We start from the raw sequence: 23,709 nt of genomic DNA on the forward strand, positions 1-23,709 counted from the left end.
GGAACGACAATCTGATTGCAAGTGTAGTTGCAAGTGATTAATTGATACACCATTAAACTGGCAAACATTGCTCGTTGCTTCTAGATCTTATAATATTCCTCTAGCGCACATCAAAGTGAATATATCTTTATCGCTGCAGGGTAGTAGAATATGAGTAGGTGTCAGCACTAACCGCGACTGCGGAATCGACGCGACGCATACGCTGGCAGTCTCCAGCCCCAAAGCCGGCTGTAGCCTTGTGTGTGTGTGGGGGAATAAATGTGGTAGAGGCATTTCGTCATCGTGTATGATCCCAAAGCTCTTAAATATCGGCCAAGTTCCCCCAGTCGCTGCTTACTTTTCGAGAGAGCGCATTTCTGCTCTCCCTCTCGCGTCATCTGTCTTTTGTTTGTTGCTTCTTTCCCCCGTTCATCCCCTTCCACGCATCATTATCTACCGCTTTTATCTACCTATTCTGTTTATTTGTTTCCCATTTTTGATTTCCACGCTAAGAATACGGAGACAGCAAAGCCACATGCGTACAGAAAGAGTAATAGAGAGAGACAAACTCGTTTCGAGCCGACCGGAAACCGAATGTTGACGTTATCACAACATATCAAATGATGCTTTTTTAATTCTTTCAAGCGATCGCTTTTCATATTGCATGCATATGCCCAGGAATGACCTCTGTGGTAGGAGGACCAAAACGAATGATGATGCAACGGCATTACTGGATAAATATAGAAAACATTTTGGGAGAGAGAATTAACCTCTGGACGGTACTTGTGCGATCATCAATGCACACACACGTATGGGCACTCTCGCGGACGGTCATATAAATATGTGTACATACATATGTATGTACTTATGTACATAGTAGTTCTCTTCGGTGGTTTACGGTTTATGGGAAGCTTATCAGCAACCGTCTGGCATGCGGGAGTCATCGTGGAACGGCAACTTTACCCAACTTTGATTATGTGGAGCGTAAAGGCCTTTCCCCGTCCCTCCCCTGAATGAAAGTGTACACTTTGGAGTAGTTGAAGCTGATAGCTTCTTTCCAATTTCAGCTGCGCAGAGAAATATCGTTCATACATACACCACGAAATTAGGACCGAAGCCCATAATACAAAGCTTGGTTGCTAGGAATACAAAGTTAAAAATCTCTTGAATACGCCTCCGCAAATTCCATCGAAAATCCCCACTACATTAAAGGATATGTTGAAAAATATCATTGTTGAAGAATAGCGTCAAGTGACGGTATAGAATGGGAAGAAATTGGTCGAATCAATGCTAAAACGGCTGGCCGATGTAATAAAATGTAAAGAGTATTCGATATTCACATATTAAAAAAAAATTCATTTTAATTGAATATCAGACAACTTTTTACATTTTTTGTTATATAGTATTAAGAATAGTGTACACATATGTTAGATACAAAGGAGTTTAATCAAAATAGAGCATGAAAAATAGTTTATTATTCCTAAGTAATTAAAGATTCTATCGTTTTTTAAACACGTGGTTTTTAACGACATAATTTGCACCACAAGTTTGTTTTTATTCTGGTCAGTGTACGTACATAGTATGTACATACATATGTATATGTATACAAAAATACATAATGGAAATATCGCTGCAAAAATGATATCTGGACACTCTTAAAGCCTGATGTGCTATTCGTGCTGTACTGCATCATACTGATTGCTGCCAAAATACTAGTTGCTGGTTATAGAAACAGTCTGCTAAGAAATTAAAAAAATCGTGACTCAGACTAGCGACGCCACTAGGAGCAACAGCAACAGCAGCAGGGAATGACCTAATTTGTCAAAAGGGCAGCCAACTCCGAGCCCCACCAACACCCGATGGGATAAATGTATGGGAGAAACCAAACCTTACTGCGACTGTCATAAACATTTTTCCCTCAAGCACATGTCCAATAAAATCTACATACAAAGTGTCCTTAATCCAACACTTCTTTGGCTGTGTGTGTGGGAGGAGCGTTTTAATTAGAGCATGAAATAAAGTTGGCTCAAGACGGAATTACGCATTCGCATACCCAAGGCTGAACCGAACCCCCTCCAATGACCCACAATTAGGAAACATCAATAATAGATCACCCGGCGGAGTCATTTAGATGGAATAGCCGATACAGGCATGCCCTCACTCCGGCGACAACCTGTCATCAAACCACCTGTCTCGACGCCGCCATTGAAACACACCCCAGACCACAAGAACTCCCTCTTGGAATTCCCGCTCATCAGCCAAATAACAGACACAGCGAACAGAAAAACAATAATTTGTCTGCGCCCTGAAATTGACATGAAGCTCGTGTTGTGGCCAAAAACAATTTTTTTTACTTTATTCGTTGCCTCGACCTTAAAGCCATGCCACGTTCATGTTGATGTCCGTGTCACTCCTGTCGCTTCACCTACCCTCTGAGTTCTTTTGTTTGCGCCCTTCCTCGTATTAAGTTTCGAAATTGTTGAATTGCGTGATTTTGTGGTCAGTTCTAATTGAATTTCAAAACTGCAATCAATTAAATAGCAACCACAATCCACAACTCCCAAATAATTTTTAACATCAAACTAAAGTCCAGATTGCTAACTTCACTTGCTTATTAATTTAAAAATCGTTTCAATCATGGTGATTCATGATCGACATAGGCTATATCATTATTTTAGGGTTTTAGATCTTGGAGTTGTAAAGTATCTAGCTATGGATGAAACTCTTCCATATATTCATTAATTAAAAATATTATATTTTTTTGTATTCAGTAGAAAAGCTAAAACCGTAAATTAAGGTTACAATCTACAGGGTTTTACTGCACCACAGAAAGAACAACGCCACAACACAGAGCTTTTGAAAGCTTACTACCGTAACCTGTAATCGTCCATGCAATAGAACTATAATCCCGTTCCGTTCCCACCCCCTGGGTGCCACACCCGGCCAGATGAAAGTAGTGCTGACACATATGAATATTTGGATGTGTAACGTGAGAATTTCGTTGCAATTGCAAATAAAACCCGCCACCCACAAGATTAATCCCTTTCCAGACACACATCTGTCGCAGGAGGTCTAAGCCCAAAGAAAGCGGGTATAAAGGTAGCACGCCGTGAACTTTTTAATTAAAGATGTGATTAAACATCGCATGGCGTACACCACCGCCCCAGTGGAGTAACAGGACCCAGTGACGCCTCCTATGGCTGAACTTAATCATAAGATGTTCCACATCGCCGGGGACGTCGTGGATTACAAAGTCGATACATGCTTAATCTTAAATCTTATAACCACAGCCAGCGGCGGAAGTGATGAATTACAGGATATAGCAGTTCTGTTAATTGCGATTTGCTAAGTTTTAAAAATGTTTAATGTTTTATTTATTTCACGTTACGTTATCCAGCTCATGTAAAAAATTCATATTCTGTACGACAGAATTGCATTGCTGCGACTTTTAGATGAACCGAACCAGCGCGACGGCGACGAACACACTCTAGACATTCAGGTAGTTGTCGGGGAATTCGAAGGTAACATCGCGGCCAGTCAGCTTCTTGTAGACCGATGTGAAGGTATCAACCTGGAGGAAGAACAAATAATTCCCGATTAGTTTCAGGCAAACTGGGGTTATCTAAATTAAGTGTCCAGTCGTCATGCTCCTCGATGCGGCAAGATAGACTGCAGCGAAGGAATACGCACGAAAGGCTGGATTACTATGCCGGCAATATAGGAAGTCCCAAGACACCATGAACAAATCGGTGCTCGGGAGGCAAATGGGCGGTAATCAGTGTGCATAGTTTGTGGTGTTGTGGCACGCTAATAGTAATGTAGTTGTCCCGGATATAATGGACACAACATTGTGGAGTGAGAGCAGATGCCTGGTCTTCAATGTGCGTTCTGTTTGACAATCACTAGGCCAAGATGGGCATTCAGCGAATAACACAAAAACGGTGGATAGTCTATTGGGATTACTCTGTAGCAAACATTTAGTAATGATGAAGCCTTGGTTATAGTCGACTTTTCATTGTGGAGTGAGTAGTTGCTTTGAGTTTACTGTACGTTCTGTTTGACAATCACAGGACTATAAGATGAGTCCAGTGAATAACACAAGAACGGCGGATATAAGGAACTATTTGACACGATAGAGGTTTAGAAATGTGGCAAACATTTAGTAATGATGAAGCCTTGTCTATTGTCGGCTAATCATTGTGGAGTGAGTAGTTGCCTGGGATTAGTGTACGTTCTGTTTGACAATCGCTGGACTAGAAGGTAAGTCTAGCGAATAACACAAGAACGGTCAAGGGTACCAGACTGTGGCCAATATATGGAGATGCAAGCCCGCAAAACGCGTCTGTGGCATACAATAACGAGTTATTGGCACTTGATGATGTGCGTCCCCTTTGACGATCGCAACGCTTGGAAAAGGCGTCGCAAATAACACGGGGACGAAGATGTAACTGTCACACGCACCACAAGATAGCACTGATAGGGATACAGACTCCCACCGGACTTTAAACTCACTTTGTGTTCGATTGTGGTCTGTTGGTTCTTGTCCAGGTGCACCTTAACCAGCTGGGAGCCGTCCAGCTTGACGCGGATGCGCTTGCCAACGATCTCGGCAGGGAAGACCAGATCCTCCAGAATGGCATCGTACACAGCGGTCAGGGTACGGGAGCGTGGACGCTTCTGTTTCAGGGGGTTGCGCGCCTTACGGGTGGGCTTGGGCAGAATCTTGCGCTCTCCAATGACCACGACGTGCTTGCCGGAGAACTTCTTCTCCAACTCGCGAACCAGAATGATCTGGATCTTCTGGAACACCTTCTGCTGTGGAATGGGCACGTAGATGATGACGGCCTGAAGACGTAAACAAGTTAGCCAGAGTTTCACATCCAGTATAGACATGAACTCACCTTCTTGCTACCAAACTCAATCTCGCGCGCACGGGTGATGTGCAGATCACGCAGGTAGGGCTTCAGGTCGCTGTTGGCTTCTAGCTCAACCAGTGCCTGGGCAATCGACTTCTCGAAATCATCGGGGTCCGCGCCGCCGGGCTTGATAATCTTGGAGCCGATAGCCATCTGCAAATGGACACCACGCCAACTCAATGAGTAAACAATTCAAACGTTTGCATCCACGCAACGCAGTGTACGAAAAGCCGCTTCGGTCGTCTCTATTGATTTTCCTAATCGTTGTGCATCGGCTACATTTTCAGACAATTTCACTATCATTCACTTTTATCTCGCAACAGCAAGCCTTTGGCTTATTTTTCGTCCCATTATTTTGAGCCACTGCGTTGCGCTTCCTGCATATTTTCACGATTTTAGATATTTCTGTACCACCTTTGTCGACTATTTTGACAGGAAAGAAATTTTGACAGCGGCTTCCGTGGAGTGTGACCGCGGACTTATCGTTAAAATATATCGTCCGACCGCCTGAAATATACCAAAATATACGTCACAAATTTCAAAATATACCGTAAATATACTGACGAAATGTTTGTATTCAAGTTCCATCATATTTCTTGATTTCGATATTCGGTTGAATATTCCCAGCTAGCTTGGACCCTCAGCTCTCAACTCATAATTGGATCCGATTAATAAATAAATTTCCTACATGACTGGCTAACTTTAAGTTCTCATCTTTATTGGGTTGTTTATAAAATAAGGTTAAAGCAAAAACGGTCAATAACACATTACACTAAACGGTAACTACATGCTAACCAAACATTTTCTACACAAAAGCGACACCTGAAGGGGAAAAGTGTACGTTTCTAAAATTGATCGCCTTTTCTTTCATATAAGCCCAATAAAAGCGACAGTGTGGAAAACCTCCGTTATCAACTTTTTGACAAGGCTGTTATTCGACATTTTTGAAAAATTGAATACTAATAGGAGTATGAATTCGATGTGACCTGGCACATGGATCTAAATGGCATTTCTACACGATTTCTTTATTGGTTCATTAGACAAATAGTGAGTAGCTTCCAGTAAGACCTTACGTCGTCGAGCTGTCAAAACGTTCGATAGTATCGACTGCATACTGTCTCTATCGATATAAACCTATTAATTTGGGGACGGGACACCTAAAACTGTTTGTGATTATGATTATCACCCTCGGAAACAAGTGAATTTTTGATCTGATTTTTCTTTTTTGTGTTGGCCGCTTGCAATGAGACCCTTCGTAGAGCGTCAAAATCTCGAAAATACTGCTTAAATCGTGTGTTACGTGCAGGGTTGAGTTTTTGTGACATCTGGTTCAACTCAAAGCCCACAGATGGTGCCAATGAACCGTCTTATTTTCGCGCTCGTCAAGAAATTTGAGTTATAAATTTTGTTCTCGTACAAAACGAATCGAGTTGATTTTGTATTTACTGCGTGAAAGATGAGCTTTCATTGAACTTTGAGAGTTGAAAATAAATATATTCATGACGCGAACTATCCAATCGACAATCTCTCGTTAATGTAAAAAAAAATAACACAACAGAAGACTTAAGGCATGTATTTCCCCTATTGGCCATACCCGAATGAATCAAAAATATCGTCTAGGGTGATCTGATTTTCTCTCGTGTACTTTCCACCAGAGAAAATTCCCTCGCGTACCTTATCGGCACCGCTTGGATCTGGGCGATCTGGTGGTGCTTCGAACTGAGATGCGCCGAGGCTGAATAATTCGAATATATGTACATCTAGTTGGATATCCGAAATGGATATATGTACATGTATTCATGTATGTATGCTCGGGTCTAAGAATTGCACAAAAGCAGCTACAGCCCAAAGATAAAGACTCGATCAAGAGTCGAGAGACCTGGATCCAGAGTCGAGAGACCTGAATCCAAAGTCGAGAGACTTTCAACTTTATCAAATCTTGTTCACCTGTATTTTTAAGTATCTACTATCTAGGTGAATTGTAACATATGTAAAATTGATATATGAAGGAATATAAATTATTTCCCATTCTCAAGTTAAAAACAAAAAAGGGTCATATAGCTACATAGCTACGGTGATTCCGATCCGATTCGGTCTCGTGTACTTTTGTGCTAAACAAAATCCCCGATCGCGCACTATCAGTATTGCGTGGAGCTGATGGCATGATAATTTGCGCTATATAAGCTCCGCAGATTGGCTGGAAAAGTCATCAGTCGCTCAGTTGGCACCACAGCAACGAGATCTATCAGCACCTTTTGCTTTCTACAACCCAAGGAATATATTCCATCTTATCATGAACTTCTACAAGATCTTTGTCTTCGTTGCCCTTATCCTGGCCATCAGCGTGGGAGAATCGGAGGCTGGTTGGCTGAAGAAGATTGGCAAGAAAATCGTAAGTTATCCGCCCAGTATTTAAGTCATTCGTTGGCTAAATATATATTTCTCCACAGGAACGCGTTGGCCAGCACACTCGGGATGCCACAATCCAGGGTCTGGGCGTTGCTCAACAAGCAGCCAATGTGGCAGCCACAGCCAGGGGCTGAAGATTACCTATAAAGTTTCCGCACCTAATTACAAATAATTTTATTTATTTAACCAGCTGTATTCCATAAAAAAGTTGAAAATTAAAGCTATCGATGTATTGATTACCAATCTTAGAGTTTTAAAATTTCGTTTATCGTTCGATTGAGTTTCCGTTCATTCCTTAGTAAATTTGTGCCAACCTTAGCCATTTTTAGCCAACCTTTTGCCGCAGGCAGTTCGTATACATACATAAGTACATATGTATGTACGTATGTTCAATAAGCGAGGGAGTGAGGTCAGGGCGTCAATGCTCAAAGTAGAATTCGATCCAAGGGATACCCTAAAAATTCTTTTCATAAAAGGAGAGAAAATAAATAGATCTCTAGAGTCTAGTCTCTGTTTGTTAACAGAGGGGGACTATAATAACCCACTATCACCTCTGATCTAGGGAACAATCCCACCATCCATTCCCACTGATAATTAATTACAATAATAAACGGCATTTACTCTCTATGGTCACATATTTTAGGGCCATTGCCCAGACATCTTCACGCAACAAAGACTTGAAGATCTCGAAAAAATCTTTTACACAGTACTCTAGGAAATGACAGTGTAAAAGTTTCCTGTGATCCGAATCGGAACCGGTAGGATCGGACTGCTCTCGTGTAAATTTTTTTAAGACAAAACCTCTACAGCGCCTTGACAGAATCGGTTGGAGCTAAAGGCATGACGGATTGCGCTACATAAGGTCTGTTGGTTATCTGGAAATGTCATCAGTCGGTCAGATCCCACAGCAGCAGCCGCAGCTGTTAATAAGGAATAATTTCAGAAATCTCATCATGAACTACTACAAGCTTTTGGTTTTTGTTGCCCTCCACCTGGCCATTAGCTTGGGAAAGTCCGAGGCCGGTTGGCTAAAGAAGATCGGTAAGAAAATTGTAAGTCGTCTGGCCAATAAATAATTTATTCAAAGTCTAAGCCATCTGTTTCTCCACAGGAACGCGTTGGCCGGCACACTCGGGATGCGACCATTCAGGGTCTTGGAATTGCACAACAGGCTGCAAATGTGGAAGCCACAGCAAAAGGATGAAGAGGAGCTATATTAATCTTTAATCATTACCTAAGTGTAATACACAATAAAATAAAATAATTTGAGCTGTAGTCTCTCGTCTTTGCAAATCTTGTTCCATCATGGAATCATTGGTCTTAATTAATGTTTTATTATTTCGGTTTTTGTACACATTTAGTAATGCGACTGCTACGTAACTTGCACGAACCCTACTAAAATTCGCTATGCATCCCATGAAATCGAGAATCAACTGTTTCGACTTTGGCAATGAAAGTATTACACCGATAGTTTTTATACACTCAAAGAAATGTTGGTATATTTTATAAGCTCTACTATAATTCTATCAGTGAGGTGGTTAGATTCTGTCAGCTGTCAGTGATTCTAATACCATAACTTTGCTCAAATATGGCATTGCGTCAATCTAAGGTCGGATTTACTACTGACATACGCCTAGACTAATGAAGCAAGATACGAGTATTAGTTGGGAAAAGGATTATTCATCCTGTTACTTTTCTGACTATAACACGTTTAATACTTACGTTTTTACCGTCAGCTCGTAATGAAAAGATGCTGAACACCATGTATTACTTCATGTATTTCCCCTCTCAACCATTATCAAGTCTCTCTTAGCTTACAACGGTCCAGCTGGCTAGGGGGATTCCGATCTTATTCGATCCCTCTCTTGTACGTTTTTGCCAGACAAAATCCCCGAATGCAGGTTATCAGCATCGCTTAAAGCTGCCGGACTGTTGGAACTCGTTATAAAAGCAACCTCTTGTAGTAGTCAAGTCATCAGTCGCACACCTCTCCCAGCAACATCAACAGCATAAGCAACTTTTGCTTTCTACAATCCGAGCAATACTCCCAGCAATACTCTCATTATGAACTTCTATAAGATCTTCATCTTTGTTGCCCTTATTTTGGCCATCAGCGTGGGCCAATCGGAAGCCGGCTGGCTGAAGAAACTGGGCAAGAGACTTGTAAGTCTATTACATTACCAGATCTATAATTCATACAGAACCTTAAATATCACGTATCATTATCCTTAGGAACGCGTTGGCCAGCACACTAGAGATGCCACCATTCAGGTTGTGGGAATTGCTCAACAGGCCGCCAATGTCGCAGCGACAGCCCGAGGATGAAGTTTATGATTTAAAAAGCGTCACCTAAGTTGTAAAATTATTTATTTTAATTGTAGTTTTGACATAAGTAAAATAAAAATACGTTAACAGCAATTTCTTGTGTGTATGTACAGATGTACATATGTTTTAAGCGCGCCAAACGATAGTTTGCTTTATGGGCTATCCTAGGGTGCATAATTGTCTATTTAGCTACTCTAAGACGGATTGAGACAGACAACGAAATCTCTCACACTCAGCGTAGTTGATTTTGAAGTATCGAACCTCCCTCCACATTCTTTCTGCAGATCTGAAAAATGTAAATACTTTCGTTTCGTAAAAAATACATTTAGAAATTACAGAATTCAAGAGATGGATAATTAATATCATTTAATACACGATGTATGAGCTCGCAAAGAAACACAAGATCGAAATTGTAACATTTTTGTCTTAATACTCTCTGCTTGACCACAAAAATCTTTATTGAAACTCGTGAGAACTATTACCCCTGTACACATATACACAAATACACAAAGGGATTATATTATGGATGCTAGTCGTGTACTAACACAGAGGTATAGAGATTTCTCCTAGTGTTATCCTGAAGCAAGTAATAATTAAACATGTTTAATAAAGTCATGCTGCAGAGAATAATCATTGAATCGTCCGAAAACTTTGTTTAAATGCAAGAGAATGTGCGTGATCGCTGCCGGTAGCGGACCCCAAGACAAAATTTCATAGAAAATATGTACGGTATTATGTGCAATAGAGACTATGACATCTATTACATCTATTATTACCCTTCATATGACTCCAGAAGACAACTTCACTTAAATTATTTATTCGATTCTCATTTCAAACTTTTGTTATGAAGTTTTGAGAAAAACGTGCAGCGCTTACATATAATTCGGTTGAAATAGATATTTGTAGATTGCAATCACTTTCGTCTATAGATATGTATATAGCATAACGCTACATAATACATACATACATATGTATTGTAGTTCCCCGCATAACCATTCTCGAAAAAAATACGAATGGAATTTCCGCAAGCCTACAAATCTAAAAGATTAAGATCTAAAGCTTACCAGCTCCCAGGTGTCTTAGGGGATTCTTATCTGCGTCGAACCCACTCCTGAACTTTTTCCCCAGACAAAACCCCCGACTGCAGGTTATCAGCATCGCTTAAAGCTGCCGGACTGTTGGAACGCGTTATAAAAGCAACCTCTTGTAGTAGTCAAGTCATCAGTCGCACACCTCTCCCAGCAACATCAACAGCATAAGCAACTTTTGCTTTCTACAATCCGAGCAATACTCCCAGCAATACTCTCATTATGAACTTCTATAAGATCTTCATCTTTGTTGCCCTTATTTTGGCCATCAGCGTGGGCCAATCGGAAGCCGGCTGGTTGAAGAAACTGGGCAAGAGACTTGTAAGTCTATTACATTACCAGATCTATAATTCATACAGAACCTTAAATATCACATATCATTATCCTTAGGAACGCGTTGGCCAGCACACCAGAGATGCCACCATTCAGGTTGTGGGAATTGCTCAACAGGCCGCCAATGTGGCAGCGACAGCCCGAGGATGAAGAGAGAGCCCTTAGAGAGTAACAGTCTTCCTATAACATATTTAATTTATTTCCCTAAACTTAACTCCATGATTAATTCCTAAGTAAATAAAGAAACACTTTACTGAAACTTCATATATAATCTACGCCAAAAGTTCCGATTGACCTTTAGAGAACTATAGAAACTATAGGAGCCATACAGCCAACAGCCACAGAAAATTTATCGGATTCCTGAATGGAATAGGCTTCCGTTAAAATTATTATATGCCCTTTTCAAAGCAAATCCATTATCATTTTAGAGGTCCTATTCCTACATAGTACATAGTAATGAGATTTGCAGAATAAAATACCACAAATGTAGGTCCTAAATCCCAGGCTATTAGTCTAAGAATCTGAACAACCAGCGGAACCATTCACATTCTTAGCAACAACCAAAAATTTTTGCCAAGCTAAGTTTCCTTAACTATTTGGTCAAACCAAAAACTGTTATATGCAAAATGTTAAGGTAACAGCAAAATCAAAATAAGACAAAAAGGGAAACGAAAAAGTACGGGAAATAACGTGTTCTGTCAATCCGCCAAACATTAGAGAACAAGCGAAATGGATTAATCATCAAACACGTTTGGCCCCTGGCCTCTGGCTCCGAACAGCTGAGCAAAAAGTACAACAAAAAGCGATTACTCAATGGGTTTGAACGCAGACAAGCAGGAACGAAAGACCTGACGCATACGCGATACCCCGATTTAAATATATGAGGCCAACATTCTTTATAGTAAAACGTTTGTCAACAGTTGCTGGATTCCTCTGATTCATGAATACAAGCTATTGTCCCTATTGAAAGGATAAAAAAAGTCATTTTAGTTCAGTTTTATTGGTGGAATGGGTTTATTGATTATCAGAATTCGACTGCTTAAATCTAGAATTATAAATCTTAAAAAAACCTATTCTATTGTTGATCGCGGCAGATGAAATTCGACAGCGGCCGAATCGCAGTGGGCCAACAACAACAATTGTTGACTCTAGTGACGGCGGCAGCGGAGGTGGCAGTGGAGTTGTCGCCATTGGCCGGCAATGGGAAATCAATGTTTCTGGCTGATGGTGGGGGTAAGGAACAGCTGAGACTGGCAACAGGAAACCGGCACCGGTGGTGCGATGGTGGGAGTTGAGAAAAGCGAAGACACATTGTCATCATTTTCGCAGTCGCAACTTCGAAGACGGGATGGGGCCCATGGTTCTCGTACATTGTTGATTGAAGTGGGTCAAAAATGTATACGAGAAATACAATGAATGTATACGAGAAATACAATGTTTCAGCTCTTATTCAGGCAGAAAATGTTCTGTTTTTTATTATAATTGCAATTGAGCAATAAACTGTTGGGCTATAATTTGTATGTTTTTCTGGTTTTATTACTAAGTAAGAGTGTTGTACTCTTAGGGTGTACAAATATACCCTGTTTGAAATAATGAGTATCATATAACGTGGAAAAATGATTCAATTTATGAATGGAATTCCTCGCGGGTAAATTTTATCCCACCAAAAAGCACACCGTGTCGCGAGCTTTCATCTAAAAACCCTCACATACACCCTAGTAGATCGAACGCTGATGACGCGTCGCGAATAAGTATGATGGGTCGTCTGATCGAGCAAGTTTTTTGAGGCGCACGTTCTGAGGAATGGGGGGAGCCTGCAGTTCATCAACGCGATCCCAGCTGCGTCTTTCTTTATCAACGCGTCTCTGCTTTATCAATTTCAGTTCTGGTGCGCTGGGCGCGCTCTGGTGATTCCCAGTCGCGAATTGGGAGCTGCCTGAGGAAAAAAGTTCCCCTGGCTGCAATTTATTGCTTCCCTATCAGCAAAGCAAGGGCAAGATGTTCAAACATTGACACAGCCAGCCATTCTCACCAGGTATACCGACAATCATCTTTATGACGATGCCAACCAATGCAGGTCTGTCTTAGTCATCTAGATTCTAGATGGTGATGAAGGCCTGCCCCTGGCATGCCGTTATATAGTGCTCTCTTTTGCTATGTATTCGAACTTTCCCCTTAATCTGTTCAGCCTACTTCAAGATTATTCTCTAAGTTCTCTTTTACAATTGAAGTTTCCTGAGCTTCTGGGATTCCTCTTCGGCCTGAGTATATCCTGGAACCAGTTGCGGTATTTATCGACTTACTTACGCTGCTGTGGACTTAAGGAACTTGGCTAAGGGCAAGACGTGGCAGTTATGACACAGAACTCTCTCGCTATCCCACTCCCTTTGTGTCTCCTCCTTGTGGCAAGTCTCCTGCCACTTGTAGCTGTCACTCAGCGGTTAATTCGAGCGATTTTATTTACATTTTGCAAGGCAACAGGACCGGAAAGGAGCATCAGAAGCAGCAGTACTAAAGTCTATTCTGCGGCATGAGAGAGGATGGCAAAGTCAAGGCCCAAGATGAATAAAGCGTTTTTACTTGTTAAGGAAATTAGTGGCATATCCTGACAAGGCGCACATCATCCTACCCCAGCCATCTCTGGTTTTCTGTGTGTGTGTGTGTATGTCTGTTGTGTGTGCCTCCCTTACTGATTTAATTCATTTGTTGTCTTTGCTTCGAGTCTATTGTCTGCCGCCCCATCATTTTCCTTGTTGTGGTTGTTGGTTTTTTATGGTTGAAATTAAAGTTACATTTTTGGTGGTTGATATGTGGATGAAGGTCCGCCCGCCTGAGCCAGGGCCATCCCCACGCATAGACCAAGTACAGTTGTGTGTATGTTCGCGGGTTGTGTGTGCGGATTCCCGCTCTTCGGTGTATCAATCAAATAAAGCTCGTATCAGCAGCTGGTAAAACATTCGACTATATACACCATGCTATGATACATATACTCTGGTCTGATCGGGGATCCACAGTATTCGCCTGTTCTCGTCGTTGTCTTTCTTTCCGAACAGAGAAATTCCCCGACACAGCGATGCCTTGGCAGCATCGCTCTCGCGTTATAAAAGCTATCTGCTGTGCCAGTCAAATCACCAGTCACTCAGCTCTCACAGCACCAGCAACATCAACAGCTTTTGCTTTCTACGATCCCAGGAATACTCCAAGAATCTCATTATGAACTTCTATAAGATCTTCATCTTTGTTGCCCTTATTTTGGCCATCAGCGTGGGCCAATCGGAAGCCGGCTGGCTGAAGAAACTGGGCAAGAGACTTGTAAGTCTAGTACCAGATCAATAATTTATATAAAAGGTAAAATATCATATATCATTCTTCTTAGGAACGCGTTGGCCAGCACACCAGAGATGCCACCATTCAAGTTGTGGGAATTGCTCAACAGGCCGCCAATGTGGCAGCGACAGCCCGAGGATGAAGATTTAACTTCGTGGAACCTTCTAGAGTAGCAATCTATTTATAAACATACTTATTAGCGAGAGTCGTAACCATAGATCAAACTAGAAATACATAAACTATCATGCATCCCCGAAATTTACATTTGAGTCCCACTCAAAGTTGATTACATTTTCCCAGGGTTGGTTCTCACAGTTATCCTGGGATTCCGAAAGCATTCGCAGTGCACAGCACAAGTGTAAGGGCTCCCCTGGGCAACAGACCTCATGTCCTCTGCCCACCGCCTCTTGTTGGTGGTCATTTGGATCACAAAACGCGCTTAAATGTCAAAACACTTGTGAACCTTTTTCAGGGTGGAGTTCGGGAGTAACTTGCAGTTGAAATGGGTTCTGGGAGTGCCCTTGGCCCATGTGTGTTGTATGTTGTGTTGTTTGCTGGTAATTTGCTTTGATTTACTTACATGAACGGAGGTCGCGGCACGTGACCGCAAAGTTTACATTAAATTATCAGTGCTCCCTGTGAAAATATATAATGGAGTAAAGGAGAACAATGGAAACAAGTTAATGAGAATCTGAGGTGCTCTTCATATTCCGGGTAGGGGGAGGGAAACTGAATCTCAATAAAAATCGAAGCCGATTGAAACCGCATCCGAAATTGAATTTAAAGACAGTTTCGGGGTCGAACAGGAGCCGTGTCCTAATTACATGACATCTCCAGCGGATTAGGCCAACTCGCTTGGGAAATCGACAGCTTGGATGCCGTGTCCTTCGATGCCAATGCTGCCGCCTTAGGCTTTAAAGCGCTAAAAGCCAGAGCACATGCTCCGAATTATTGACAGCTTAGCCCGCGACGGAGTAGATTGGAGAAGCGAAGCGGAGCAGCATCGTGCGCCAGTCAATCATTATCATCAGATCCGCCTCAAAACTCAACTTCAAATGACAGCCAGGAACAGGACCAGGAGCAGCGCAGGATAGGGCAGGAGCACGGAAGGAGCACGGCATGAGCAGGAGCAGCTGCCAAATGATTTGAATAACAATAAAGATCAGCTTTTGTCTGCCGGCTGTATTTTGTAATTTATGCATTGATTTCCTCAGCCTCCCTCTCACACCAACATCTTCCAATCCCCCACCCCCAGTCAGAGTAATAATCATTTTGAAATTACATAAAAAAACTCGCGCATTCTGGAGTAATTTCCTTCTTCCGCCCGCCCGTTGCGCAGATTGTAAAAATTGTAAAATTTGGAAATTTCATAAAGCAAATCCTGGAAAATCATCCGTAAGCCCCTCGAACAGCACTCAAAAGTATGTCGGAAAAAGTGTAATATGCGTCGCAGCTTCATCTAGGGGAATAAGTACGAGAATGAACGAGTATATCTGGATGTGTGGCCCCCCGCGAGCACAGTTCCGCCTCCAGGGCTGTAGCGGTGGCGACTCTTCAGAAATCGTTTACAAACCATTGAGAAGCCGCCGATGTATCAATAATATTTGAGCATGAGCCGCTCGACCCGGTCTCAAAAGGTGGTGAAAGTTGTTTTAAAATATTGCCCACAGAAGTGGGGGTGGAGAGTGCTCAGCCAAGAATAATGTTTGACTTAATTTCTTTTATGGCTCAATATAACCATTATTCGCACTACTCGAGCATAATCAGCAAATTTAAATTCAATTCGCCTCCTTCAATGGCAAGTTGGGGGAATTTCCTTTAAAGAATTGGCCGGGGGTGCTATGGGTGTGGCCTGGCGGGTGTCAGTCGCAGTCGGGTGAGATTTACAGCACTCCCTCCTGTCCGAAGAAATGCGGTTTTCCTATTGCTCCAGCTTACGGTTTCATTTGTGCGACAATTTATCATGTTTAAAATGCCATAATCTGTGCGATGTTCGAGAAAGGTATCATTTTATAGTATTCCCCGGCAGTTAGCGATGTCGTCCTAGTTGGATACTCCGCTTTCATATACTCAATTTTATCACCGACACTTATGTTCTAATATAATCCGGCGGCGTTTTGATTCTATGTATTTTAAAAACAGAGCTAGAAAACTTTTGCTCTTTGCATACCATAAAAGATATTCCTTGGAAAAAAAATGAAAAACAGTCCAAGTACGTACATATGTAGCCTCCTTACTCACTCTCCTTTCTACCACAAATGAATGAATGTGTGAGTAGTGAGTGAGTATCTGTGCGGAGGATTCATGTGAGCATGAAAAATGTCAATTCGAGAAAAACATTTCAGACGCAATACTCATTTCGATTCCTTTCTAAGCTGCCATGGACAAGATTTATTGCCAGCTTGACGATTAACAAAGGTGGCCCCTGGATGTGACCCCCCTCCCCTTCAACCTTTTACCCCTCTTCATCCTGAATCCTCCTCAGCCCTTTCGGGGATGCGGAGCAACAATTTAATAAACAGACAAACAACAATGGGAGCGCTTTTGGGTGCCTTTTCAGGACAAACGAAATGGAATTGCTTGGCCCGGCGACATCGCCTTCGCCGTGGCCATAGACAGTGAATCCCGTGTAGGCATTTTTTATTATTCTGCGTATATCCTGCATTACACTCAGCCGTTGAGCTGAGTTCCTGACAGCGCATAACTTCTCGCTCAGGGGCAATAAAATCCTTTGAATTGTTGTCAGCTTCCAGTCGAATGCCTCCCAATGGCAGACCAGAGCAGGGCCCCCCGATATGATCAGATCGTGTGAGGATAGATAGGACACAATGCCAGCAATTCCAATTATGAATATGAGTCTTAATAAGAGTTATAGAAGATGTTGAAGCGCTGATTGAATGTCTGCCGGAGTTTAAACTCCTTGGGAATCCGAAGCAGAAGAGAACTGCATACAAATAAGTAATGAAAATATCAGAGCTGAAGGCTCTTAGTCCACCTGAAGATATATGTCACCTGATGGATTGAATAACTAATTATACTATTTAATAGAAAAAAGAAACCTTATTTAAAAACTCGCATGGATAAAGAACCCCGATGACGGATATCAAGCTATGTATTTCAATAGCCTGTTTCATCCTAAAGGAAGTTTTGTAACCGCGGCCCACTTTGCATTAATTAATTCTCATTGCGATAAGCGAACAATCCAATTAAAACTGGCATCGCACACACAAAACTTTTGACTTTCAATTAATAACAATTTGACGCCTCAGCAGCTCCTCCCCCATCATCAGTAGACCTCTGCCCCTGCCCCTTACACATCCAGCAGTATTACAAAGATAAAATAATCCGCCCGGCCAGACTGGCCGAGAGAGAGAGAGTAAGAGAGAGACATTTCCATCTGACAGGCACACGTCAGATCCTGGCGAGGCGTAAATTAATTTCGATCCCGTGCAGCACCAAAGGCGGCTGCGAATGGCGAAAAAATTATTAATGAGGCGCATGTGTGAGTGGGAAAAAATCTTAATCAAAGCGATAGAAAAAAGTCTAAAGAAGGCCAAGAAGGGAGACCATGAGTAACAGCAACAGGGCCAGCGACCCTCATTAACGGGAAATTAGTTTTGCTCTGATTTCAGTCATCTCTCGCTCTCATCTGTCGAACAAAGGGGACCCTGGACCAGGGCCTGGTCCTGTCCCTGTTTCCGTTTCTGGTCCTGCTCCAGGGTTGATTAAAAGCGGAAATGAGGCAAACACCAAGTTCTCCTGGTCGCTGACACTTTTGTGATTAGCGCGAATCAAAGGCGAAGTCCAAAGCGATTCCAAGGTGTCGGAGTTGCATGGAATTAGTCGAAGAGGAAGCACGGGGGAGTGTCAGGGTAACAATAGATCTGAGGATTAAGTTCTGGACTTGTCCCCGATCTGTTCATTCGTTTGTTCCCAGCGCATTTCATTTGAATTAATTTGCGGCACTCAAGTGCCACACATAAATCCTATCGCTGTCCTTCTCCTTGTGCCTTATGTAAATGTGAGCTCTTGTCCTGTCCAGGTCCTGGTCTTGGGATTGTATTGTGCCGACACCTTTTGAGTGCACTTAATTATGCGGAAAGCTGGGAAACAGTCGGACTTTTGCCTTCGTTTCTGCCCCATTTTACACCAAATTTAGCTCGATTATTGTCCTGTCATCGCCAGGTACAAGTACAGTCGTGGCGCCACTCATAAGTAGGAGTACAGTTGTGCTCGCTTTGACGACCCCAATTACCCAATGGAATTTGCTCTATATAGGGTTTCATTCGAATTTTTCAATTACCAATCAAGGTCTCATCTTTCTTTGCTCTCCACTCTCTATCCTCATCTCGTCTCGTCTCGTTCTGTTTGTTCTGTCCGTTGTGTTTGGTTTATTGATATGTTGTCGCTGCGGTTCTCTGGGGAACGTGGCCTGCCAAAAAGGCCTTTCTCCCGAGAGCTTCCCGGCTTTCCCCGATAATTTGTTTAATGGCAGCGTAAAAAATTAGACCATATTGAATGTCAATTGTTTGATTTTTTGATTAAGGAGTGAAGAATACGTCCTGGCGGCTGATTGTTTACTCTTTCGACTTCGACCTTTTGTGTGTACCTCTCAGCATTGATTAAATATTGAAAGAGTAAAGTAGCGTAACATGAAGCCTACGAGCAGGACCTTCCCCTGATATCATCCCAAACAATCATTTCTGTAAGTGGATAGGTTTCCCTATTCTGAGATGGTTGATTTTATAACATTTTTTTAATAATAATCCTGGATAGGTAGGCCAGCTGTGGTGGCTCTTGTTTGACATCATTAATCAAAACTCTTTTTTTCCGGCCAAGAAACATTAGCATAGCGATCCCAAAAAGCAGGGAAAAAGAAAGCAAAGTCGTGTCAATTTACGCGCCAACGCCAAAAAAGGAAAGGAACCCCAGGGAAAGTACTTTTCCACAAGGCTTAAAAATTGCAAAGGGATATGAGAAGTCAGGCAAAGAGCTAGGATGTCGTTCAAGGAGTCACTCAGGGCCACATGTGTCTCGGTTCCCAGCCCAACTATTTAGCGAGAAAACATCATTAATTTTTACAATCGCAGGCTCTACATTTTGATGCTGATGATGATGCTATGATGCTGAGATGCTGATGACATCAACGCCCAAATCATCTCAGTCACGCCAGGACACTTTCCCCCATTGTTGTTGTCGCGACATTTGCAATTTTTATAAATTTGCAAAGGAAGTTGACTGGAACATATGTTGAGCGGAGTTTCCTTTTGACGTGTCGCTGATTGGCGCCAGCGGCATCTGCTGAGGGTTGGCGGGAGCGCGGGCTCCTTCCCGGCCAAATGAATGCAAATTTTTATTTAAACATTTCGCTAAATGGCAACGAGCTGTCAATATGTATGTTTGTCTCTTCATTGTGCCACCAGAGTGTGCCGCAGTGTGCAGGGGAAGGGATGGAGATGGAGATGGAGATGCTGATGGTGATGGTGGCAGTGAGTGCTAGTGACAGCTTGAAAAATGGCAAGTTGAGCAAAATTTGATTTGCACTTCATGTTCACAGTTATTCGCATCAAATGAGTTGAGGTGGCAGGAAATTTTTGCTGCTGGATTTTCCAGATAGTTGACTTCAAACATAACTGTACATTCTCTAAGGGCTTCCCGCACTCATGAATACTTAGATGAAGCAGGGAAGGCAATTCCCAGAATGACCGATAAAGACTACTCTCGTCTCCGTTCATTGTGCTTAAATTGAAAACTTTCTACACAACTTAACGAGCGGAAAATGCGTTTTGAAGTTTGGCAGCATCATCATCGTCCATGGCAACGGGCCCTGGGGCTCCGGCTCCGGCTCTGGCTTTCCGATAGCCACCCTTTAACCCTTGCTTGCGCGCGTCACCCAATTAACAGCCAGTTGACCACTAGACCAGCTTTCGTCCTTCATTCTTGTTGCGTCTGCCCCCCCCATTGGTGTTTGTCTAATTGAAAGTCATTCTGTGCTTGTGTGTGAGGAATACTTTCGGCTGGTGCGTGCAACATTTGTCACATGAACATGCAACATCAAACAGGTTGCCCAGCTGGCGGCATTCTCCATTCTGGCGCCGACCGGAGCTGCCACCAGCTCCACGAGAGCTGTCAGATTTGACAAACGACTGGTCAAGCGGGTCCAGGGGGCAGTGTCCAATTGTTTCGCATGAGTGGACAATATCTGTCCCTGGTATTGTTGCGTGTTTCACTGCACACAAGTTAAACAGTTGTCCTGGCCTACCCACCCCTTGACCTGACATCCTCCTGCCAAAGAGTATCACAGTTTGAGCAGCATCGGAGGTTGGCACTGTCACAACCTTATCATTATCATCTTTATCTAACCTAATAACTGAGTGAAATCGAAACAGCTTAACCCTTATAAACAAGTCACAGCTGTCAAGGCGCTTCCCACCCCTCATAAATCACCACGTCAAACGAGAGAGAATAATGCGCAAGGATTCCAGATGAAAAATTACGAAATATGAACGCGGATGCAAAGCAGCTTTTACAACCATATCAACTGGGAAGGGTTTCCCAGTCAAACCGCTGGATGGAGGGCAGGATTGGGATTCGTTTTGGGGCTTACAAGGTTCCAACATCAATCAAAACACGCGACGATAGACGATAGACGCGACACCGCCATTGCCCGATTTGATGATGATGCGATTTGCACTAACGATGCAGTCCCGTCCCAATCCCCCCATCCCGAATACCTCCCGCTCGGTGTAATCCACACATGTGTGACAAGAAGTCATTTGAAATTGGTTGAAATTTAAAGTAGTTTGCCGCACTCCCTCCCGGGTAGAGTTTTCGCACACACGCGTCTGCCTCGAACCCTTTGGGATTTCCTTGCCTTCCCAGGTCCTTTGAATAATGATGATGGTGCCGTCGTCTCGTTTTTAGTAAAATTTGCATGAGAAAATCAAATGGGAAAGCGCGGAATTCGGCATGTGGAATGCGCCATGTAATTTACACGTCTGACAAAGTATCAATGATATCGACGATGACAAGAAACTCTCCCTGAACTCGACCTGATCCCTGTCCTGGTGGCGGCGTCGTCATCGCCCAGACCTACACACATGACACAAATCGTCGCAAATCGTTTTTCACAGTACAACAAAGAGTTCCCAGCTCCCAGCCCTTTTTTGGCACACCCTCAACTCCTATGTTCTGGTTCCCATCCTCCTCGTAATGTGTGCGTTTTCACGCCGTCGAGTGGGTGCGGTGGCTGGAGGTGGAGTGGCTGGAAAAATATCCCGCGGCGCTTTCGCTACACATCCTCCCAACAATGTGTGAAAGTTTTTTTCTGTCCTTAACCCCCGCCTCGAACAGAGAGGGAAATAAAAAACCAAGCTCCGCATGTGTCAGCCACAGGCTCGAGAGGCCAAGACCCCATCCGACTGCATCCTCCCCATTGGGGGGGTTGTCTATGCCGCCCGGGTAGCCTGTTTAGTAGTTTTTAATGTTGTTTTGCTCCCCGAGGCCTTAGAAGGGAGCTGTGCCACTCCCCTTCCCGTCCCCACCCCAACTCTAAGTCCCTAAGGCGTTTTGTACTTTTCTACAAAATTAATCTTAACCACAGAAATTGCAACATTTCGATGATTAATGATTTGTTTTGGCCGACACGCGATCGAAGGGCAGCTGCACCCTCTACCCCTTGGCCAAATGCAGAAATGTGATACGGCCAAAGAGGGGATCACTCCCTAGGTTTTTTATTGTATCCAAATTGAGATTATTCATTTCTCTGTAAACATATTTCATTAATAATTTTAGGGCCGCTTGTCAGCGCGTTATAGCGTTGCAGCGAGTATTGAAAGTCAAGAAGAGCTCCAGGTTGAAGAGTGCCCCAAGCAATCAATCGCGAAAGCCTGCTCCGCCAGGTACAGTTGTGCTCAAACTATCCTATCCCACATGTGCGGGAACACTGTGTGGAATGGGAGTGGGAGAGTGCGCCTGGAGACGAGAGTAGGCCTCGTCATTACCTTCAGCATGCAAATGGCGTACGGGACGTTTCTTTCATCATTTTCATCCCATTCAGGGCAATCGAAGCAGAAATGCCTCAAATCATGGCCACACATGACAAACAGGGCCAATGTCAGTCCAGGAGCCACAGCCCCAGAGGCGAACCCTTTAATGAAACGCAGAGCGGTTGCCGCAGAAACCGGCAAAGGACAGCAGCAAAAAGATAAAGAAAGGCCACATAAATGTGTTCAGACTATAAAATACCCGTTAGCCTTGGGTGCAGGAATATTTTGTCCGGAATGAACTAAACTCTGACCACGTTCTCAAAAGAAAACTGTTTACAAATGCTTTGCACCCTAACATAGGTTGCGTGGTTCCCATATACTCATGAAAAAAAACGAGTACAGGGCAACAAACACAATTTTTGCAAACTTTAAAGCAAACATTGGCAGGGAATGGGGCAGCAAAGGGCCATCCATCCATTTATCCTACCCTCGGGCCAGCGACTCTCAAAATGACATCCCAGCGTCGACCAGTACGAGGACAGTTCGAGCACAGGGACCTGCAGGATCAATAGATGAAGCATCAGATGAAGCGGCAGCGGAATCAGGACAACAATCAAGCCCATTGAGCCGTGGCTGGTGTTTGGCGACTGGCGACCGGCAACGGGCGACTGTCGACTGCGTGCTTCACGGTTTATTGGTTCCATTTCGCATGTGAAGTGCACCCGCACCCGAACCACCTTCTACCCCTTCCCCCATCTGGGCTAATTTGCAAGTAATATGCATATGTGCATGTGTGTGTGCGTGTCCGTGGCATGTAAATTTCCCTGCGAAGAATGAAAAAGGGGTTCCCCTGGCCGGAGCGATTCCCCTTGTCGTGTTTGTTCGCTTTGGCGGTTTCTGGCTTTAAAATTGGAAATTAGATTTGAAAATCCTTTCAGGTTTCTCCATCCTCCTTCGTTTCCTTTACTTTTTATTTACTTTTGCATATTAAGGTCACAATTTTGCGCATTTCATTCTGTTTGTCTATTGGCCTTACCTTTGAAGATTCCGTTTTCATATCACGTGGCCGCCAAGCAATCCACTTTAGTCCTGTTGCGTCACCACCACCACCACCATCCCCATCCCCATTCCCATCAGCCAGTCCGCCTTCTGATGATCTCATGTTGTGGTTCCTCTGGCTCCTGGTTGCGGGCTCTTAAGTCGCTGGGCAAACATGTTGCCAAATTGTATTTGTTGTGCAAATCTTTGATTTTTCAAGCGGTTTATCTCTGTCCGCACTGACAAATCAGAGAAAAGGATGATTCTGCCGTAGGAATGGCATCCTTCAGAGCCAAAGAAAGTTGT

General features: G+C 43.2%; 6 protein-coding genes and 4 non-coding genes across 10 annotated transcripts; 5 read left to right on the top strand and 5 right to left on the bottom strand.

Annotated features, from left to right (window-relative positions):
- Positions 1–3,325: 3,325 nt before the first annotated feature.
- On the bottom strand, positions 3,326–5,415 carry RpS7 (ribosomal protein S7). The gene is made up of 4 exons (XM_001357649.5): positions 5,310–5,415; positions 4,881–5,048; positions 4,492–4,824; positions 3,326–3,550 (listed from the first exon to the last, which is right to left on the bottom strand). Exons 2-4 carry the CDS (start codon positions 5,046–5,048, stop codon positions 3,467–3,469), a joined length of 585 nt encoding a protein of 194 aa, XP_001357686.1. The 5' UTR covers positions 5,310–5,415; the 3' UTR covers positions 3,326–3,466.
- On the bottom strand, positions 3,775–3,921 carry LOC6896738 (small nucleolar RNA psi18S-1377). The gene has a single exon (XR_053344.2). It is a non-coding gene; the product is annotated as a small nucleolar RNA psi18S-1377 (small nucleolar RNA).
- Positions 3,942–4,086, bottom strand: LOC6896737 (small nucleolar RNA psi18S-1377). The gene has a single exon (XR_053343.2). It is a non-coding gene; the product is annotated as a small nucleolar RNA psi18S-1377 (small nucleolar RNA).
- LOC6896736 (small nucleolar RNA psi18S-1377) lies at positions 4,124–4,267 on the bottom strand. The gene has a single exon (XR_053342.2). It is a non-coding gene; the product is annotated as a small nucleolar RNA psi18S-1377 (small nucleolar RNA).
- Positions 4,280–4,419, bottom strand: LOC6896735 (small nucleolar RNA psi18S-1377). The gene has a single exon (XR_053341.3). It is a non-coding gene; the product is annotated as a small nucleolar RNA psi18S-1377 (small nucleolar RNA).
- A 1,679-nt stretch (positions 5,416–7,094) lies between the features above and the next one.
- On the top strand, positions 7,095–7,524 carry LOC6896734 (cecropin-2). Its single transcript, XM_002136910.3, has 2 exons — positions 7,095–7,287; positions 7,346–7,524. The coding sequence occupies exons 1-2, from the start codon at positions 7,189–7,191 to the stop codon at positions 7,436–7,438; spliced, it is 192 nt and encodes a 63-aa protein (XP_002136946.1). The 5' UTR covers positions 7,095–7,188; the 3' UTR covers positions 7,439–7,524.
- Positions 7,525–8,180: 656 nt separating this feature from the next.
- Positions 8,181–8,597, top strand: LOC5495517 (cecropin-A2-like). The gene is made up of 2 exons (XM_002136909.3): positions 8,181–8,356; positions 8,416–8,597. The coding sequence occupies exons 1-2, from the start codon at positions 8,186–8,188 to the stop codon at positions 8,506–8,508; spliced, it is 264 nt and encodes an 87-aa protein (XP_002136945.3). The 5' UTR covers positions 8,181–8,185; the 3' UTR covers positions 8,509–8,597.
- Positions 8,598–9,269: 672 nt separating this feature from the next.
- Positions 9,270–9,722, top strand: LOC6896733 (cecropin-C-like). The gene is made up of 2 exons (XM_002136908.3): positions 9,270–9,467; positions 9,537–9,722. Exons 1-2 carry the CDS (start codon positions 9,369–9,371, stop codon positions 9,627–9,629), a joined length of 192 nt encoding a protein of 63 aa, XP_002136944.1. The 5' UTR covers positions 9,270–9,368; the 3' UTR covers positions 9,630–9,722.
- A 1,115-nt stretch (positions 9,723–10,837) lies between these two features.
- On the top strand, positions 10,838–11,321 carry LOC6896732 (cecropin-C-like). Its single transcript, XM_002136907.3, has 2 exons — positions 10,838–11,038; positions 11,108–11,321. The coding sequence occupies exons 1-2, from the start codon at positions 10,940–10,942 to the stop codon at positions 11,198–11,200; spliced, it is 192 nt and encodes a 63-aa protein (XP_002136943.1). The 5' UTR covers positions 10,838–10,939; the 3' UTR covers positions 11,201–11,321.
- A 2,852-nt stretch (positions 11,322–14,173) lies between these two features.
- LOC6896731 (cecropin-C-like) lies at positions 14,174–14,639 on the top strand. Its single transcript, XM_002136906.3, has 2 exons — positions 14,174–14,362; positions 14,427–14,639. Exons 1-2 carry the CDS (start codon positions 14,264–14,266, stop codon positions 14,517–14,519), a joined length of 192 nt encoding a protein of 63 aa, XP_002136942.1. The 5' UTR covers positions 14,174–14,263; the 3' UTR covers positions 14,520–14,639.
- Positions 14,640–23,709: the final 9,070 nt, after the last annotated feature.

The sequence above is a fragment of the Drosophila pseudoobscura genome, chromosome 2 (genome assembly GCF_009870125.1).
Source record: "Drosophila pseudoobscura strain MV-25-SWS-2005 chromosome 2, UCI_Dpse_MV25, whole genome shotgun sequence".
NCBI classification, from domain to species: domain Eukaryota; kingdom Metazoa; phylum Arthropoda; class Insecta; order Diptera; family Drosophilidae; genus Drosophila; species Drosophila pseudoobscura.